General features: G+C 42.0%; 1 protein-coding gene across 1 annotated transcript in view; it reads left to right on the top strand.

Annotated features, from left to right (window-relative positions):
* Window positions 1-2,679: 2,679 nt before the first annotated feature.
* IL31RA (interleukin 31 receptor A) overlaps window positions 2,680-20,589 on the top strand; it is a 29,247-nt gene continuing 11,337 nt past the window's right edge. The window contains 6 exon segments of the mRNA XM_032626560.1: window positions 2,680-2,734; window positions 12,032-12,111; window positions 13,963-14,007; window positions 14,009-14,180; window positions 18,449-18,631; window positions 19,608-19,709. Of these exon segments, the coding sequence (XP_032482451.1) occupies window positions 2,680-2,734; window positions 12,032-12,111; window positions 13,963-14,007; window positions 14,009-14,180; window positions 18,449-18,631; window positions 19,608-19,709 (637 nt within the window).

The raw sequence follows: 20,589 nt of genomic DNA, 5'->3' as shown, positions 1-20,589 counted from the left end.
AATAGATTCAAGCAGCTAAATGGCAATGTTGATTTTCCAGATCCAACTCTCTTGAGTTTATACCCAGGCTTCCTTGGATGGAGTTTGGAGAGAATTCAAGTTCTTCAATTACCCTTTTACCAATACATTCTTGATTTACTCCCACAGTTAACTAGGATAGCCTTTGTGCACAGATTTTGCTGGTTGAACTCTCAGTTGAACTTATTTCTGAGTTCCTGGGAGGCACCTCACATTTGTTCGCATTTACTACCAACAAGCCGTCACATGTGGTGGTTCTCTGCTGTGCGAGGGCAAGTGGAAAAGGCACTGGAGGACAAACAGGCATTATCATCATCCTGGCAACGCTTGTTGGCTTTCCCCAGTTGTCAGCTCTTTGCTCTCCATGGACGCTCTGTGCTCTCCTTGTACTACTGTAATTACAACACTTAGCAGGTGATATTTTCTATTACTGTCCATGCTGCTGTCTCTGCAAGTAGATCACTGGTCCTCAAGCCTTTTTTCTTCTGCAGTTTTTCCAGCTTTGTCTCTGGGTATAACTTAGTACTGTTGCTTTTTCTTTCTTTTTTTTTTTTTCCTTTAAATTTATTTATTTATTTATTTTTGGCTGCGTTGGGTCTTTGTTGCTGCATGTGGGCTTTCTCTAGTTGCGGTGAGCGGGGGCTACTCTTCCTTGTGGTGCGCGGGCTTCTCATTGCGGTGGCTTCTCTTGTTGCGGAGCATGGGCTCTAGGTGTGTGGGCTTCAGTAGTTGTGGCACATGGGCTTCAGGAGTTGTGGTGTGTAGGCTCAATAGTTGTGGCTCGTGGGCTCTAGAGCGCAGGCTCAGTAGTTGTGGCTCATGGGCTTAGTTGCTCCGTGGCACATGGGATCTTCCCGGACCAGGGCTCGGACCTGTGTCCCCTGCATTGGCAGGTGGATTCTTAACCACTGAGTCACCAAGGAAGCCCTGTTGCTTTTTCTTAAGGCCTAAAAAAAATTCACAAATAATAGGTGAGTGTTCTCACTATAAAGGAAGCAAGCAATAGCTACAATTAATTAAAATATTTTATATACATAAAATATTCAATATTTAATATTGATAAGATTTTTAAATGCAAAATCCTGTATTGGAATAACAGTTTGAGCTTTAGCACCCGTAATTATTTATTTATTCAATTACTGAGAATGTCAGCCTACATGGTTGGGCCTCCCTACCTTTCCAATACGCTTTTAGAACTTGTAAAGGCATGTCTTTTGGATAAGATTTAGAGAAAATTAAGACAACATTGTGAATAGTTAGACGTTAAAAATACTGTTACTGGGAATTCCCTGGTGGTCCAGTGGTTAGGACTCTGCGCTTCCATTGCAGAGGGCACGGGTTCGATCCCTGCTTGGGGAACTAAGGTCCCACATGCCGCGTGGCCAAAAAAAAAAAATGCTATTACCGTTATAATTAATTTTCAAAGAACACATTTATTCTTCACTGAAAAACTTAAAAAATTTTCCCTTTAAGTTTTATACTCATTTCAATCAAAATGGTTCTTTTTGGAGAGACTAGCTATAGCTTTTGAATAACGGGCATTAACTATTGCTGTTATGTAACCAGTCTCTGATTGTTTCATGATGGTATTTTTATTATTATGGATCCAAGTTCTCATTCTGCTTTATTTTGCCTTAGGCATTTTCAATTAGGTATTTCACTTGGTTTGTGTGTGAGAAAATGTTATCCCTGTGGTTTTGTCCAGAAGTGCTGCATGGGATTTTTTCTAAAATGATTTATTTTGTTGAGCACTCTCCTTTGTTCCCCGCTATGATGATATGTCAGCTGAAAATGTAGCATTTATTTCTTCCTGAAAGGGAGGTATTGCTTTTACATTTGCTATATCCTGAGACTATCTCACCGTCTCATCTGGGATGAGATGAGGAGCCAGTGCCAATAGTCTTTTATTCTAATTATTCCACGAACAGTAGTGAATGTCTACCGTTGAAGGCACTGCCTTCAACACTAAGGCTTCATAGAGGCATTAGAGAAGCTCCACTCTTCAGAAGCTCTCTATCTGTAGAGAAGCCAACAGATAAACTACTGAACGCCATTCTGTGTGCCGTGTGCCACAGTACAGATGGCATGGAGGGTGGGTGGGACACGGGAGGACTGGCTGGCCGAGTCCATCTGGGAGTTGAGGGAAGGCATTTAGAGGTTAGCCTTGAGCTGGCTCTGGAAGGATGGATTAATTTTCAGGAATAAGGAGGAAATGACATTCTAGGCAGAAGGAGCCACATGGACAAAGTGTGGAGATGCAAAATCGCAGGGTGCTTTTGGGAAATTATGAGATGTCCCATTTGGCTGGAGTGCTCAGGAACTGAAGCAGAAACTGGAGGACTGTACTCTTTCTGGAGTATATTCTTGGTGGCTGGTGCACTTCCTCTATTATATAGTAGAATGACTTGTGGACGAAATAAAATGTTGACTGGGGTTAATGGAGTAATTATGAAGGGATCTGGGTGATGATAACCAAATAAATAAATAAAACAAAATAAAATGTAATATAAAATATATAAAATAAAATACCTTTCCTCAAAATTCCCAGAATCTGTTTGTCACTGGAAATAGAGTTGTTGAAAAGAGATAGGAAGCAAACTCAGTCTTGACTGATGATATTTTCAGTTTTCTTCCCAACCTCCCTGCATTAACTTGGGGACAATGTGGGGCTGGACACTGTGGATGCTCCCTCTACTCTGCAAATTTGGCCTGGCAGGTAGGTCAGCCTGTGCCCTTTTATGGATTATGTGATTCTTTTTGCGTTCTTTGGATAAGAATTGTTAACTTGAGAACAAAGGGACGACACCTGGATATAGGCACACATGGATGAACACTGGGGGATTTGTGGGCTCCCTGAATTTGCGTGGGGGTCTGTATGCATGTTGATATATATTTATGCATGTGCAGATTTTGCAAGATCATGTTTTCAAGGGGAGCTACAGCCCTCCAAAAGATCAAGATTTGGGCTTCCCTGGTGGCGCAGTGGTTGAGAGTCTGCCTGCCGATGCAGGGGACGCAGGTTCGTGCCCTGGTCCAGGAGGATCCCAAATGCCGCAGAGCGGCTGGGCCCGTGGCCGCTGGGCCTGTGCGTCTGGAACCTGTGCTCCGCAACGGGAGAGGCCACAGCAGTGAGAGGCCTGCGTACCGCCTGCCCCTCCCCCCAAAAAAAGATTAAGATTCACTGTTTTAGAGTAATGGTTGGTGCTTACCTTGATAATTTCTGTGTTAAGTGCATTGGTTTCATATAAGACGCACACATAAAAAAATACCATTTTCACACCATTTGCCGTAAATTTCAAGGATAAAAAGGGAAATGAAACACCATATACCTACAATGGCCCAACTCAAAACTATGGGCCTAATACCCATACAACACCTTGCAGGTCTAAGATGTATTACTTTGATCACATATTATGGTAAAAAAAAATTAAGACCAGATTAAAAAAAGTGGGGATTGGGCACTGGGGAAGTAGAGAAGACATGTAGTATACATACTAGTCTGCTGAGGCTGCCATAACAAAATACCACAGACTGGGTGGCCTGAGCAACAGAAGTTTATTTTCTCACGGTTGTGGAGACTGGAAGTCCAAGGTCAGGGTGCCTACAGAGTTGATTTTCTCTGACACCTCTCTCCTTGGCTTGTGGATAACCATCCTCTTGCTGCCTCTTCACATGGTCATCCGTCTGTGTATCTTAATCTCCTCTTACAAGGACACCAGTCAGATTGAATTAGGGCCCACTTTAATGGCCTCATTTTAATTAATACCTCCTTAAATGCCCTATTTCCAAATGTAGTCACCTTCTGAGGTACTGGCAGAGAGATGTGAGTTTTGAGGGGAGGGACATAATTCAGCCCGTAACATGTAGTAATTGGGGGTCACCCAGAAGGCAGTTGTGATCTGGAGATAATGAGAATGTCTTGCAGACCTCTGTCCTGGCCTGGCCTGCCCTGCAGCTCCCTGGAGTTACACATGTGTCACTCCAGAGCTTTGTAGATAATACAGGCAGGTAGACCTGTGTCCCTCTGTCTCATTCAGCCTCTTTTGGCCACCTCAGAAATAAACAGTTGCTCCCAGTTAATCCAATTTAAAGTTCTGGTGATGAGGATCAGGACACCTTTCCCCTCGACTTGTCTTTTTTGATCTTAGATCTTTGTCTTCTCTTACCATGTTTCACTTAATAATTTCCTACATAACTGACTCCAATTTCCACACTACTTCCCTTCTAGACTATTCTTCGCTTGGTCTCAGCCTTGCCCTTCTTTTATTTCAAGACATTTTTCAGAACAAACACTAACTTTACAACAGTACCGAAGTGATAACGAGCATAGCGGGAAGAAGGGAGATCAAGAACAGCTTTTTAATTTTGAAAAATGTTCCTTTTGCATGTGGGAAATTCTCTGATAAGCAAGAACATTATCCTTATCTTTCTTACAGGAAAGTTATGACTATTTCTCCTTATTTCTAAAAATAGGGGAAATAGTTATTTCTAGAAATGTAGAAATATGGTTATATGTTTTTTCTTAAGGAGAGAAGGATAGATGTGTGAGAGGGGCAAATCTAGACTTCAGTTGTCCATGTTTAAAAAACAAACATTCTGTTTTAATTTTAAATATTACACAAATATTGTGAACATAGTGTAGAGAATTCTTATATACCCCTCATCCAGTTTCCCTCATTGTTACTATTTTATAATACCATAGTGTATTTGACAAAACTAAGAAACTGATACTAGCACACGACTATCAAGTAAATTCCAGACTTTATTTGGATTTCACTAGTTTTTCCTTAATGTTCTCTTTCTGTTCCGGGATCTAATTCAGGGTAGCATACTGCATTGAACTGTCATGTCTCCTTAGTCACTTCTGGTCGGTGACACTTTTTTAGTTTTCCCTTATTTCTCATGACCTTGGCAGTCTTGAGCAGTACTGCCAGTACTCCTGTTTTTGTTTTTTTTTTATTGTTTTTTTTCTGCTGTACACGGACCTCTCACTGTTGTGGCCTCTCCCGTTGTGGAGCACAGGCTCCGGACGCACAGGCTCAGCGGCCATGGCTCACGGGGCCAGCCGCTCCGCGGTATGTGGGATCTTTCCGGACCAGGGCACGAACCCGTGTTCCCTGCATTGGCAGGTGGACTCTTAACCACTCCGCCACCAGGGAAGCCCCCTGTTTTTTTTTTTTTAACATCTTTATTGGAGTATAATTGCTTTACAATTATTGTTGTGTTAGTTTCTGCTGTATAACAAAGTGAATCAGCTATATGTATATATATGTCCCCATATCCCCTCCCTCTTGCATCTCCCACACACCCTCCCTATATCACCCCTCTGGGTGGTAAAAAAGCACCGAGCTGATCTGCCTGTGCAATGCAGCTGCTTCCCACTAGCTATCTATTTTACATTTGGTAGTGTATACATGTCAGTGCTACTCTCTCACTTCGTCCCAGCTTACCCTTCCCCTTCCCTGTGTCCTCAAGTCCATTCTCTACGTCTTCGTCTTTATTCCTGTCCTGCCGCTAGGTTCTTCAGAACCGTTTTTTTCTTTTTTCTTTTTTTTTTAAGATTCCATATATATGCATTGGCATACAGCATTTGTTTTTCTCTTTCTGACTTACTTCACTCTGTATGACAGACTCTAGGTCCATCCACCTCACTACAAATAACTCAATTTCATTTCTTTTTATGGCTGAGTAACATTCTATTACTCAGATATGTGCCACATCTTCTTTATCCATTCATGTGGCGGTGGACACTTCGGTTGCTTCCATGTCCTGACTATCGTAAATAGAGCTGCAATGAACATTGTGGTACATGACTCTTTTTGAATTATGGTTTTCTTGGGGTATATGCCCAGTAGTGGGATTGCTGGGTCATTTGGTAGTTCTATTTTTAGTTTCTTAGGGAACCTCCATATTGTTCTCCATAGTGGCTGTATCAATTTACATTCCCACCAACAGTGCAAGAGGGTTCCCTTTTCTCCACACTCTCTCCAGCTTTTATTATTTGTAGATTTTTTGATGATGGCCATTCTGACTGGTGTGAGGTGACACCTCATTGTAGTTTTGATTTGCATTTCTCTAATGATTAGTGATGTTGAGCATCCTTTCATGTGTTTGTTGGCAATCTGTATATCTTCTTTGGAGAAATGTCTATTTAGGTCTTCTGCCCATTTTTGGATTGGGCTTTTTGTTTTTTTGATATTGAGCTGCGTGAGCTGCTTGTATATTTTGGAGTTGAATCCTTGTCAGTTGCTTCGTTAGCAAATATTTTCTCCCATTCTGAGTCGTCTTGTTTATGGTTTTCTTTGCTGTGCAAAAGCTTTTAAGTTTCATTAGGTCCCATTTGTTTACTTTTGTTTTTATTTCCCTTTCTCTAGAAGGGGGGTCAAAAAGGATCTTGCTGTGATTTATGTCGTAGAGCGTTCTGCCTATGTTTTCCTCTAAGACTTTTATAGTGTCTGGCCTTACATTTAGGTCTTTAATCCATTTTGAGTTTATTTTTGTGTATGGTGTTATGTTTTTTTTTTTTGTTTTTTTTTTTGCAGTACACAGGCCTCTCACTGTTGTGGCCTCTCCTGTTGCAGAGCAACAGGCTCCAGACACGCAGGCTCAGCGGCCATGGCTCACAGGCACAGCCGCTCCGCGGCATGTGTGATCTTCCGGGACTGGGGCATGAACCCATGTCCCCTGTATCGGCAGGTGGACTCTCAACCACTGAGCCACCAAGGAAGCCCGTGTATTGTGTTATGGAGTGTTCTAATTTCATTCTTTTACATGTAGCTGTCCAGTTTTCCCAGCACCACTTACTGAAGAGGCTGTCTTTTCTCCATTGTATGTTCTTGCCTCCTTTATCAAGGAAAAGGTGACCATATGTGCATGCGTTTATGTCTGGGCTTTCTATCCTGTTCCATTGATGCATGTTTCTTTTATTGTGCCAGTACCATATTGTCTTGATTACTGTAGCTTTGTAGTATAGTCTGAAGTCAGGCAGCCTGATTCTTCCAGCTCCGTTTTTCTTTCTGAAGATTGCTTTGGCTATTTGGGGTCTTTTTTGTTTCCATACAAATTGTGAAATTTTTTGTTCTAGTTCTGTGAAAAATCCCATTGGTAGTTTTATAGGGATTGCATTGAATCTGTAGATTGCTTTGGGTAGTATAGTCATTTTCACAATGTTGATTCTTCTAATCCAAGAGTATGGTATATCTCTCCATCTCTTTGTATCATGTTTAATTTCTTTCATCAGTGTCTTATAATTTTCTGCATACAGGTCTTTTGTCTCCTTAGGTAGGTTTATTCCTAGGTATTTTAGTCTTTTTGTTACAATAGTAAATGGGAGTGTTTCCTTAATTTCTCTTTCACATTTTTCATCATTAGTGTATAGGAATGCAAGAGGTTTCTGTGCATTAATTTTGTATCCTGCTACTTTACCAAATTCGTTGCTTAGCTCTAGTAGTTTTCTGGTGGCATCTTTAGGATTCTCTATGTATAGTATCATGTCATCTGCAAACAGTGACCGTTTTACTTCTTTTCCGACTTGGATTCCTTTTATTTCTTTTTCTTCTCTAATTGCTGTGGCTAGAGCTTCCAAAACTATGTTGAATAATAATGGTGAGAATGGGCAACCTTGTGTTTTTCCTGATCTTAGTGGAAATGGTTTCAGTTTTTCACCACTGAGAATGATGTTGGCTGTGGGTTTGTCATATATGGCCTTTATTATGTTGAGGTAGGTTCCCTCTATGCCTACTTTCTGGAGAATTTTTTAAATCATAAATTGGTGTTGAATTTTGTCGAAAGCTTTTTCTGCATCTATTGAGATGATCATATGGTTTTTATCCTTCAGTTTGTTAATATGGTGTATCACATTGATTGATTTGCATATATTGATGCATGCATTCCTGGGGTAAGACCCAGTTGATCATGGTGTATGATCCTGTTCATATGCTGCTGGATTCTGTTTGCTAGTATTTTGTTGAGGATTTTTGCATCTATGTTCATCAATAATATTGGCCTGTAGTTTTATTTCTTTGTGTAGTTTTGGTATCAGGGTAATGGTGGCCTCATGGAATGAGTTTGGAAGTGTTCCTCCCTCTGCTATATTTTGGAAGAGTGTGAGAAGGTTAGGTGTTAGCTCTTCTGTAAATGTTTGATAGAATTCGGCTGTGAAGCCATCTAGTCCTTGGCTTTTGTTTGTTTGAATATTTTTAATCACACTTTCAATTTCACTGCTTGTGATTGGTCTGGTCATATTTTCTGTTCCTTCCTGGTTCAGTCTAGGAAAGCTGTGCTTTTCTAAGAACGTGTCCATTTCTTCCAGGTTGTCCGTTTTATTGGCATAGAGTTGCTTGTAGTAGTCTCTTAGGATGCTTTGTATTTCTGCGGTGTCTGTTATAACTTCTCCTTTTTCATTTCTAATTTTATTGATTTGAGTCCTCTCCCTCTTTTGCTTGATGAGACTGCCTAATGGTTTATCAGTTTTATCTATCTTCTCAAAGAACCAGCTTTTAGTTTTATTGATCTTTGCTACTGTTTTCTTTGTTTCTATTTCATTTTTTTCTGCTCTGATCTTTATGATTTCTTTCCTTCTGCTAACTTTGGGTTTTGTTTGTTCTTCTTTCTCTAGTTCCTTTAGATATAAGGTTAGATTGTTTATTTGAGATTTTTCTTGTTTCTTGAGGTAGGCTTGTATAGCTATCAACTTCCCTCTTAGAACTGCTTTTGCTGCATCCCATAGGTTTTGGATTGTCGTGTTTTCATTGTCATTTGTCTCTATGAATTTTTTGATTTCCTCTTTGATTTCTTCAGTGATCGCTTGGTTCTTCAGTAACGTATTGTTTAGCCTCCATGTGTTTGTGGCTTTTGCTTTTTTCCCCCTGTAATTGATTTCTAATCTCATAGCATTGTGGTCAGAAAAGATGCTTGATATGATTTCAATTTTTTAAAATTTACTGAGGCTTGCTTTGTGACCCAAGATGTGACCTATCCTGGAGAATGTTCCGTGCGCAGTTGAGAAGAAAGTGTAATCTCTTGTTTTTGGATGAAATGTCCTATAAATATCAGTTAAATCTGTCTGGTCTATTGTGTCATTTAAAGCTTCTGTGTCCTTATTTATTTTCATTTTGGATGATCTGTCCATTGGTGTAAGTGAGGTGTTAAAGTCCCCCACTATTATTGTGTTACTGTTGATTTCCTCTTTTATAGCTGTTAGCAGTTGCCTTATGTATTGAGGTGCTGCTATATTGGGTGCATATATAGTTATAATTGTTATATCTTCTTTGATTGATCCCTTGATCATTATGTAGTGTCCTTCCTTGTCTCTTGTAACATTCTTTATTTTAAAGTCTATTTTATCTGATAAGAGTATTGGTACTCCAGCTTTCTTTTGATTTCCATTTTCATGTTATATCTTTTTCCATCCCCTCACTTTCAGTCTGAATGTGTCCCTAGGTCTGAAGTGGGTATCTTGTAGACAGCATATATATGGGTCTTGTTTATGTATCCATTCAGTAAGCCTGTGTCTTTTGGTTGGAGCACTTAATCCATTCACGTTTAAGGTAATTATCAATATGTATGTTCCTATTACCATTTTCTTAATCATTTTGCGTTTGTTTTTGTAGGTCCTTTTCTTCTCTTGTGTTTCCCACTTAGAGAAGTTCCTTTAGCATTTGTTGTAGAGCTGGTTTGCTGGTGCTGAATTCTCTTAGCTTTTGCTTGTCTGTAAAACTTCTGATTTCTCCATCGAACCTGGATGAGATTCTTGCTGGTTAGAGTAATCTTGGTTGTAGGTTTTTCCATTTCATCACTTTAAGTATATCATGCCACTCCCTTCTGGCTTGTAGAGTTTCTGCTGAGAAATCAGCTGTTAACCTTATGGGAGTTCCCTTGTATGTTGTCATTTTTCCCTTGCTGCTTTCAATAATTTTTCTTGGTATTTAATTTTTGCCAGTTTGATTACTATGTGTCTCAGCGTGTATCTCCTTGGTTTTATCCTGTACGGGACTCTCTGCGCTTCCTGGACTTGGGTGGCTATTTCCTTTCCCATGTTGGGGAAGTTTTTGACTATAATCTCTTCATATATTTTTTCTGGTCCTTTCTCTCTCTCTTCTCCTTCTGGGACCCCTATAATGTGAATGTTATTGCATTTAATGTTGCCCCAGAGGTCTCTTAGGCTGTCTTCATTTCTTTTCATTCATTTTTCTTTATTCTGTTCTGCAGTAGTGAATTCCCCCATTCTGTCTTCCATGTTACTTATCCGTTCTTCTGCCTCAGTTATTCTGCTATTGATTCCTTATAGTGTAACTTTCATTTCAGTTATTGTATTGTTCTTCTCTGTTTGTTCTTTAATTCTTCTAGGTCTTTGTTAAACATTTCTTGCATCTTCTCGATCTTTGCCTCCATTTATTTTCCGAGGTCCTGGATCATCTTCACTATCATTATTCTGAATTCTTTTTCTGGAAGGTTGCTTATCTCCACTTCATTTAGTTGTTTTTCTGGGGTTTTATCTTGTTCCTTCATCTGGTACATAGCCCCCTGCCTTTTCATCTTGTCTATCTTTCTGTGAATGTGGTTTTTGTTCTGCAGGCTGCAGGATTGTAGGTCTTCTTGCTTCTGCTCTCTGCCCCCTGGTGGATGAGGCTATCTAAGAGGCTTGTGTAAGTTTCCTGATGGGAGGAACTGGTGGTGGGTAGAGCTGACTGTTGCTCTGGTGGGCAGAGCTCCATAAAACTTCAGTCTGCTTCTCTGCTGATTGGTGGGGCTGGGTTCCCTCCCTGTTGGTTGTTTGGTCTGAGGCAACCCAACAGTGGAGCCTACTTGGGCTCTTTGGTGGGGCTAATGACAGACTCTGGAAGGGCTCACACCAAGGAGTGCTTCCCAGAACTTCTGCTGTCAGTGTCCTTGTCCCCACGGTGAGCCACAGCCACCCCCTGCCTCTGCAGGAGACCCTCCAACACTAGGAGGTAGGTCTGGTTCAGTCTCCCCTGGGATCACTGCTCCTTCCCCTGGGTCCCGATGCACACACTACTTTCCGTGTGCCTTCCAGTAGTGGAGTCTCCGTTTCTCCCAGTCCTGTCAAAGTCTTACAATCAAATCCTGCTAGCCTTCAAAGTCTGATTCTCTAGGAATTCCTCCTCCCATTGCCAGACCCCCAGGTTCAGAAGCCTGACGTGGGGCTCAGAACCTTCACTCCAGTGGGTGGACTTCTGTGGTATAAGTGTTCTCCAGTCTGTGAGTCACCCACCCAGCAGTTATGAGATTTGATTTTACTGTGATTGCACCCGTCCTACCGTCTCACTGTGGCTTCTCCTTTGTCTTTGGATGTGGGGTATCTTTTTTGGTGAGTTCCAGTGTCTTCCTGTCGATGATTGTCCAGCAGCTAGTTGTGATTCTGGTGTTCTCACAAGAGGGAGTGAGAGCATGTCCTTCTGCTCCGCCATCTTGGTTCCTCTCTATATAATCTCTTTATCAGTTATCTGTGTCATTCCCAGCTTTAATATATGTGAATGTTATATCTTAGAGGACATGAGATGTCACATTCCAATCCAGATTTGAGTGATAAATTATATTATGATGGGGTCTATTGTAGTTTTATTTTACATTACCTTTAGTCATCAGATCCAACGGAAGTTTTATTATTTTATTTTATTTTTACTTTTGCACTAAATAATTGAGATTTTATTTTTTCACAAAGTACAAAGCTTTGCACCACATTACAGTAGTGTTCTAACACAAGAAAATCCCAGTGTTTTCATTGGGAGGGGAGGAATGATTTATATATAGGATACTGATTTTATAGATTGCTAGTTACTTTTGACCTTTGGTTGATTCCAGTCCTTCAGTCACGAAATGAAGACATCATTGCAATGTTGCCATCCCGCCACTCTGCCCCTCACTCCTGCTGCCTCCCTCGAGCAAATCCTTTCCAACTGCATTTTCTAAACAGGCAGCCTAGCTCATGTCACCATCTACTGCTGCAACTGCCTCCAGTCTGTGTTGAGCACCTCACTCTTGTTCCTTCCAGCTCCACATGGCCTGGATCTGTGGCGAGTCCTGGGACTAGCCGAGGTGGATGGAAGAAGGCCAGTGCAGTTGCTGTGGAAGGTGACCTCCCTCTGGGTTATTTGTTTACAGTTTCTGTTTAAAAGCCTTGGTCTCTTACTCCTCCAAGAACTGTGATTATTGGCATTTTACCTCCTTAATTTCCTTCCTTAGAGGCTTTGATGCCCCAAATCTCACAACGGTTTCCCATCTCCAAAAAGCCCTATAAGTCATTTTGTAGATGGCCTAAATGTGAATTACAGACCCTGGCCCCTCTTATTTGGTCTGAAATGTTAACATTTGGGGCAGGTACAAAGTGTAAGTGCAGGAGGCACCTTGACCTTCTGGAGAAGACTGTCACTGGCTGGCCTCCACTAGAAGGCAATGTAATATATAGCCCCACCGCCACAGTGGAGAAGAGCACTGACTTGCGGTGAGCTTACTGGTGTGTCCTGAAGTTACTGCCAACGTATACTGCACAAGTGACTTCCTGAGTACTGGGATAGTGGGGTGCAAGGATAGAAGAAGCGTCCTTTGTAGGATGGAGGCCGGGGAGTGAGGAACAAAGGAGGAGCCAGGTGGGTAATACAGAGGAGATGAGCGAGCAGGAAGAGATGAGAGGAGATGGTAAGAAAAAGGACAGAAAAGGAGGGGAAGAAGCAGGAAAGGAAAAGGGCAAACAGAGGGAAAAAGCAGCCAGGAAATAGGAGAGAGGAGGTAGGGAGCTGGGGGAAAGAAGAGAGGGAGGAGAGCAAAGAGATGCCAAAACTCTTTGGTGTGTCTCCAGAATTCTCAGGTAATACTCATCGGGTTATCTCATACTTGCTCAAGTTCAGGCAAGTTTAAAATCCTTTTGAAAATGGAGAAATCACCCTGTTTCTCCAAATGACATTCCAATCCCAATCACTTCAGGGTTGGAGCATTCTTCTACCTTTCTCCTTTCCCTTCCCACCCCAAGGGCTGAGGGGCACCCTCAGAGGCAGCAGGCAAGGGAAAGCATAGCCAGTGGCATTTGGGAAATCTTTGAGAATCAATCCCAGATGTTGTGGGTTCTTTCTCAGTTATCAAGTGTGGAAATGAATGATTCTGTCAACGTATATTTTTATATAGATTTTATTTTTATTTATCTATTTTTGGCTGCGTTGGGTCTTCATTGCTGCACACAGGCTTTCTCTAATTGCGGTGAGTGGGGGCTACTCTTTGTTGTGGTGCGTGGGCTTCTCATTGCTGTGGCTTCTCTTGTTGTGGAGCATGGGCTCTAGGCGCATGGGCTTCAGTAGTTGTGGCTCACAGGCTCTAGAAAGCAGGCTCAGTAGTTGTGGCCACAGACTTAGTTGCTCCGTGGCATGTGGGATCTTCCTGGACCAAGGATCGAACCCATGTCCCCTGCATGGCAGGTGGATTCTTAACCACTGCATCACCAGAGAAACCCTGTCAACATATTTTTGAGGTAGGAAAGTAAACAGTGGCACGTACCGCGTGAGGCCAGACCCACGTGGGTCAAGTAGGCCAACCTGTGAAGTAGGTGAGATGGACTTCAATGCCCTCCTTCCCCTCGCCTGGGGGCTGGTCTTCCTTTTGCTTCAATAGGAGAGTTTTCTATGAATTAGAGCTGCTTAAAAAAGAATGGACTAAAATTAGATAGTGGTGATGATTACACAACTCTGTGAATATACTAAAAGCCAATGAATTGTACACTTCAAAAAGGTGAATTTTCTGGTGTGTGAATTATATCTCAATAAAGCTGTTATTGGCACAGGGTATGTTATGCATCCTGGAAGGGTAATTACCTGATTGTAGTTTAGCACCTTATAGTTAACTATTACCTCCCAACCCGATTCCCACCATTTATGACTGTCTCAATGCCTTTCTTTCTTTGCTTTTGGCAATAAATTTTGTTTCCTCTGTGTTCAGAAGGCAAATGGAGCCCCGGTCCTGGAGAAAACTCTTGGCTACCAACATATGGTATTTTCCAGAAAACAACACTAACCTCACAGAGACAATGAACACCACTAACCAGCAGCTTAAATTGTATCTGGGAGGCAAGACCTACCGGGTATATGTGATTTCTTACAGTTCTCTTGGGGAGTCTCCAGTGGCCACGCTTAGGATTCCAGCTATTGATGAAAAGTGTAAGTATAACATAAACTTCTTACTTAGATGCCTGACCCCATCCAAATGTCCAAGGAGTACTCCCTGTCCTCTCAGAGGCTGCTGTTTCTCTAGAGTCAAAATGATTCTGAAGTGAGGACTTTTTAGGTTATGGGGGAGCGATCATAATCTTTGAGTAATTCACGAACCTCTTGAAATAAAGTTCCTTTGGAACAAAGCCTGTGTTGAAAATCAGAGACTTCATAAATCATATGATACAAAGTCATGAGCCTAGAAGTTCTACATGCAGCCTGTATTTATTTTGTTCTGAGTCAGTGTAAGCTGGGTTAAGTCATAAAAATCTGTCACATCTGCCACATTTATCCTCAGTGGCTGAAACCTCTCTTTTGAAATCTTCCCGTCACAGGATTGGCTGCACCCCAGGCGTGGTTTGCTCACTCCTGTTTTCTTCCTTTTCTCCTTTCCATTTGACTATCAAGTTAGGGAAATTTCTAATGTTTATACTTTCCAATAAATTGCTCGTTACACCTTTAATTAAGTAATTTTAGGAATGTTACTGCTCCCAGGTAAACTCATATTTTGTATTCTGTTTTGGAATAAAATAGCTTCTTTGAGTCTTAGTCAAGGAATTGCAAGCAATGGATTCCCTCTTCCTTGCTTTATTTTTCTCTATAGATCTTACTATTCCTCATTCTATAGATTTTCTCATTTATTTTGATTATTACCTATCTCTCCATCAATAGGATGCAAGTTCCACGAGAGCAGAGATTTTTCTTTTTGGTCTCTTTTTCTCTTCTTCTCATTTTCTTTCTCCTCCTGGTCCTCCTCTCCTCCTCCTCCTCCATTTCCAAAATCTAGAATAAACACAGAGCAGTTGGCATAGAAAAGATGCTCAGTAACTATTTGTTGAAACACACCATAGCTAGGGAATGCACTCTCCAATTCTCCATCTCGCTCTGTTTGCTTAGATCTAGAATTATATCAGGCATTTACACTACCAGCGCTAGACTTGTCTGCCTGTGCTTTCTTCTTTCTCTTCTTTTTTTTAATCATAGTAGTTTTTATTTTTATTTATTTTTAAATTTTTAAATATTTATTTATCTGTTTTTGGCTATGTTGGGTCTTAGTTGAGGCACGTGGGATCTTTCGTCGTGGCACGTGGGCTCTTCGTTGCGGTGCACGGGCTTCTCTCTAGTTGTAGCGAGTGAGCAGTCTCCAAAGTGCGCAGGCTCAGTAGTTGCAGTGTGCTGGCTTAGTTGCCCCATGGCATGTGGGATCTTAGTTCCCTGACCAGGGATCGAGTCCGCACCCCCTGCATTGGAAGGCAGATTCTTAACCACTTGGACCACCAGGGAAGTCTCTCTTCTTTCTCTTCTTAAACTTAACCCATGTCTTCTTTTGCCTCATTTTAGAACTCCTAGATACATATTTCGTGTGTGTGTGTTTTGAGCTACAGTCAATATTTGATATTGTTTTAGTCAGTGTTTGCCACAGCCCTTAGTTCCTGGCATCCTAGTTCCTGCCTGTCCAATACCCCTGGTGATGAAGTTTCCGACAAATGTGTGTGTCACTGAACACACATTCTGTGTTAACAGAGGCACTGATGAATAGTAATCATAGTTTCCTGGTGTGGTCCTGTAGTGGGAGGCAGGAAAGGGTAGGGAATAAAAACATGGGCTGTGGAGTCTAGCAGCTCTGGATTCAAATCTTTGCTCTTTCACTAGATACCATAAACATTGGGCAAATTATCTAACCTCTCTAAACCTTAGCTACTTATTAAATGGGCTTTTAGTTATACCTCCCTCATAAGGCTACTGTGAATATTAAATGAGACTGTGTATAGAATGCTTTGTCTAGTGCTACTTATTACTATTGTGATTCTTAACAAAATGTCTAACTAATTGAATTTCTATTAGACATGGATTACCAACTTTAAAAATATCATAAAATACACATTAAGATTATGCTAAATTCACACAGCATTTTTTATTTTTCCCAATTCTGAAGGTATTTGCTTTATGTCACAAGTATTGGCACAATCATCAGTTATAATGGTTCCAGACCAAGTGTAGGCAAACTATAGCTTGTGGGTCAAACCTGGCCTGACACCTGTTTTTGTAAATAAAGTTTTATTGGAACACAACCACACCTATTCGTTTTTACATCGTCTATGTCTCCCTTTGTGCAACAATGGCAGATCTGAGTAGTTGCAACAGAGGCCTGCAAAACCTAAAATGTTTATATTTGGCCCTATATAGACCTCTTTACAGGTCCTGGTCCTAGACATATATAAGAAAGTAATGCTCTACAGAATTTTGTTTAATAAAGTAGAGTCAACTGGAGAATAGTTATAAAAATAATAATAATTGTAAGTTTAACAATCATTAAGTAAGTATAATTATCCAATATTGTCCATTAGGATATATCAGACATTGTGCTAAGATGGTATATGTTAATCTGATTTTAGCCTTGAAATGACCCATGGGGTAGGTGCTATTAGATTCACTTTATAGCTGATGAAGCTGAGATTCAGGAAAGCTTAGTAATTTGCTCAGAGTCTCTCAAGTGGAATTCAAGCCCAGGTCTGCATGATTCCAAACTTGTACAATGTACTTTATCCAGAGCCTTGGACTTGGTATTAATAAAGTGACTTAGAAATCTGGCTGTGTGACACTGAACTGGTCAGTGTGTGTGTGTTCTGCTCGTTAGTGTGAACTGCTGTGAAATCAGACTTTCAGCCTGACTGGAACAGCGACTAAGGCTGCTTAGAGGCTATGAGCAGGGGAGGGCAGGGAGGAGAAAGCAGGAGCCCTAAGGCTCAGGTGGGGTTGATTTCCTGGCTCTGTGCTCCTTGCCCCCGCTCCAGCTTCACATTTTCCCCATGCCTCAGTTGCCCTTCCTCAGAGCTACCCTTTCAGGTAGACAAATTCTCTGGCCTTACTTCTAGACCAGAAGCTGGAGTCTCTCATAAAGGCCTGGTTTGGGGAAAGGCTCCGCCAACTGTGGCCTTCAGGAACAGAAGCTCCTAAATATACACACACCCCACCGGGGCTTGCTGCATAGAAATAGCGGAATTCAGTACCCCCCGGCCCCCTACATCAAATCTCTGCCCTTGCCTAGGCTTCCAGCTTCAAGAGGAATTTTGGTTATTTTGAGGGACTCCGTCTCCTCTTCTGCCCTCATCCAGGAGTATACTTTTTTTTGTTGTGTTTTTTTTTTTTTGGTACACGGGGCCTCTCACTGTTGTAGCCTCTCCCATTGCAGAGCACAGGCTCCGGACCTGGCTTATGGGCCCAGCCGCTCCGTGGCATGTGGGATCTTCCTGGACCGGGACAGGAACCCGCGTCCCCTGCATCGGCAGGCGGACTCTCAACCACTGCGCCACTAGGGAAGCCCCAGGACCATCTTTGATGTTCATTTAAACATACTTCCTGTGGATTTCAATTTTGTAGGCTCAGGTGTGTTGTAGGTGGTGAGGAGTAGATGAAGGAAAGAGCCACACGTTGTGGTCTTCTGAGCCCCACTCCTTCATGCCCTCCTTCCCTGCTTCCCTACACCTCCAATAGTCCTCTCTTCTGTGTGTTCAGAACATTGCCAATAAGGGAGCTCTCTGATTTGATTAAATCCCTGGTAAGGGATTTGAAGCCACACGTTCAACTTTTCTATTAAAGGAACCCTGCGGACTGTTTCCCCACCTGCGTTTTTTGCTAGGCCTGCAGAAAACATAGTCATTTACATATTGGTCCACACCTAGGTGCTTCGGATGGATGTGTCTTTCTGCTACAGACACAATTCTTTCTACCTTGAGAATAGGACTCCGTAGCCAGGTTGTATAGCGCCAGCCTAGACAATTGAAATTTGAAACCATCACCCTGGTATGATTTTAGGGTCACCATCTTCCAGCTTCCCAGCCACAGAATTACAGGTGCCTGAAATTCTACCTTTAGAGATTCATTCTTTGTCTCAGGCTTGCTTTCCTTTTGACTTGCAGAGACACGAGAGCTACCCTGTAAGTCATCTTAGTCATCAACCTTCTAGTAAGATTCTTTGCTGGAAATAGGTAAAATTGGGGAAGATAACAAAACATGAAGAAGGCAGTTCATCAAATATTGAGGGTAAGGAAAAGGGACACAATAAAAGCAGTAAAAACAGTATCATAGGGGAAGGCTGCAGTGGGGATCCTGAACTTTGACCTTCTTTACACTTTGGGCAGTGAATGGATGTTAATGTTGTTGGTGCATTTGGAGGATGTTAGGTGTTGTGAAGCAGTCCTCTTTTCTCCTTTCAGCATTTCAGTGCATCGAGGCCATGCAGACCTGCTTCACTCAGGACCAGCTGGTGATGGAGTGGCAAAGCTCTGCTCTGGAGGTAGATACATGGATGATTGAGTGGGTCCCAGATTTGGACACAGAGTCCTCGACCATTTCCTGGGAATCTGTGTCTCAGACCAGGAACTGGACAATCCAGCAGGGTAGCCAGTGCGGAGCCCACAAATTCCCTCTGTGTAGGATTCAGTTTCATTTTCATCAGTTTTTAAATCCTTAACTTTGGCTTCAAAACTGTAAATGTGAGTAATGAATTTGACAAGCTAGGGCAAGCTTAAGGAAGTGTACTTCTTGACATTTCCCAGCAATACTAGAATAGGAAGCCATAGGTATCAGACCAGGCATCTGGCGTGTTTCCAGGTGGAAAACACCATCTTGACACCCACCATCAGAGAGCTCTTCCCAGATATCTTGATCACGTGGATAACACCAGAGTTTGTATCCCATCTGTCCTACCCAGGGCACTCCTTCAGTTCTGGTTGCCTGTTTAAGATCTAGGCCCCTTCCCCAGGTGATTGATACAGGGAGTAGCCTTCTTTTCAAGAAAGCCCCTGCTCCATGTAAGACACATAAGTGAGGCTTTACTCTCCAACCATTTCTTAATAGCATCCACATGAAGAGTTATGCTTATGTAGGGATGCAGACAGAAGAGGTACAATTTATGGTACCTGAGTTCTCTAGGGTGATACGCTATTGAAAGAAGGGTTAAGTTTATTCTGTAGTGCCCCCAAATCATGTAACAAAATCAGTGATGGAGGAGAGACTGGAGCTCTTACTTCTCCTTTCCTGGGTGGCTCTGTCATTTTGTCAGAGTGGTGCAGGTTTAGTTCTAATAATTAATTTTAAAATGTTAGAAATGGAATAGACATTAGAGACCATCCAACCTAACTTCCTTATTTTCCATATGTGGAAACTATAGAAAAATAAAATATCTTCTGTAAGTCATAGGCCATAAGTCTTAGTCTAGCTTTCCTTCTTCTATGCCATGCTCTGCACCTAATGCTTGTTTCTCTCTCTTCCCACTCTCTCTGTCTCCCCCGCTTTCTTCCTCTCCTTTCCTCTCCATCTCCCTCCCTCCCCAACCTTCCCTCTCTCTCTCTCCCCCCTCCCCTTTTTCCACAGATGAACTAAAACCTTCCCGGTGCTATAACATCTCTGTGTATCCAATGTTGCAAGATCGAGTGGGTGAGCCATATTCTATCCAGGCTTATGTCAAAGAAGGTGGTATGTATGGACAAGTTTCTGTTGAGGAAAGGAAACACTGGGGCCTGTCCAACATTTACACAAGGCTGTGAAGGCCTGTAGCTTGTTCACAGTTGCTTTAGTGCCCATCCATGCTGCACCTTAGCTCATAGTAAGCTATGTATGTTTGACCCAGTTGTGGTCACGGTATGGATTCACTGAATTTTTTTTTTTTGGCTGCGCTGTGTGGCATGTGGGATCTTAGTTCCCCGACCAGGGATCGAACCTGCACCCCCTGCATTGGAAGCGTGGAGTCTCAACTACTGGACCACCAGCGAAGTCCCTGGATTCACTGAATTTTAAAGCTGGAGTAGACATTAGAGATCATCAAGTCCAAGCCCTTCATCTCACAAATGGAAAATTGAGGCTCAGAGAGGTGAAATAACTTGCCCAAAGTCACAAAGAAACTTAGTGCAAATAGCGCTGTAAGCAGAAACAACATTTAGCTAAGACCAAGTTAGGAACCCTAAGAGTTATTCGTAACTTGGAGATGCTAAAAAATTATTTTTAATTGGGTAGTGATAAGCCAGGGTTTTATTGGCAAACCACTCAGACTTTATCTTTTTGAAAGTTAACATCTTCCAGATTCAACCTTAGGAAATATATCCTGTCACTCAGAGGCAGCCCATGGAGGCATACTCTTTAATTGTTTGATAATAGCTATTACAGGTATGAATGAAAGAGCTGGGCTCCAAATCAGAGTGAGAGGTCTTGTTCTCTGGTCTTGGACACTGCTTCCTTTCCTGTTCAAGATGGATGATTCTAGACAACAATTTTCTCAAACAAACCAATTCATCAGTTCCCTACTCTTCCCCCACCTCCCACCCCCAGCACTGATTAGTCTGAGGACTCGCCAGAGATT

This window comes from Phocoena sinus, chromosome 3 (assembly GCF_008692025.1).
Source record: "Phocoena sinus isolate mPhoSin1 chromosome 3, mPhoSin1.pri, whole genome shotgun sequence".
NCBI lineage: Eukaryota > Metazoa > Chordata > Mammalia > Artiodactyla > Phocoenidae > Phocoena > Phocoena sinus.
The sequence above is the reverse complement of the archived record's forward strand: the minus strand, read 5'-3'. Positions and strand labels throughout refer to the sequence as shown.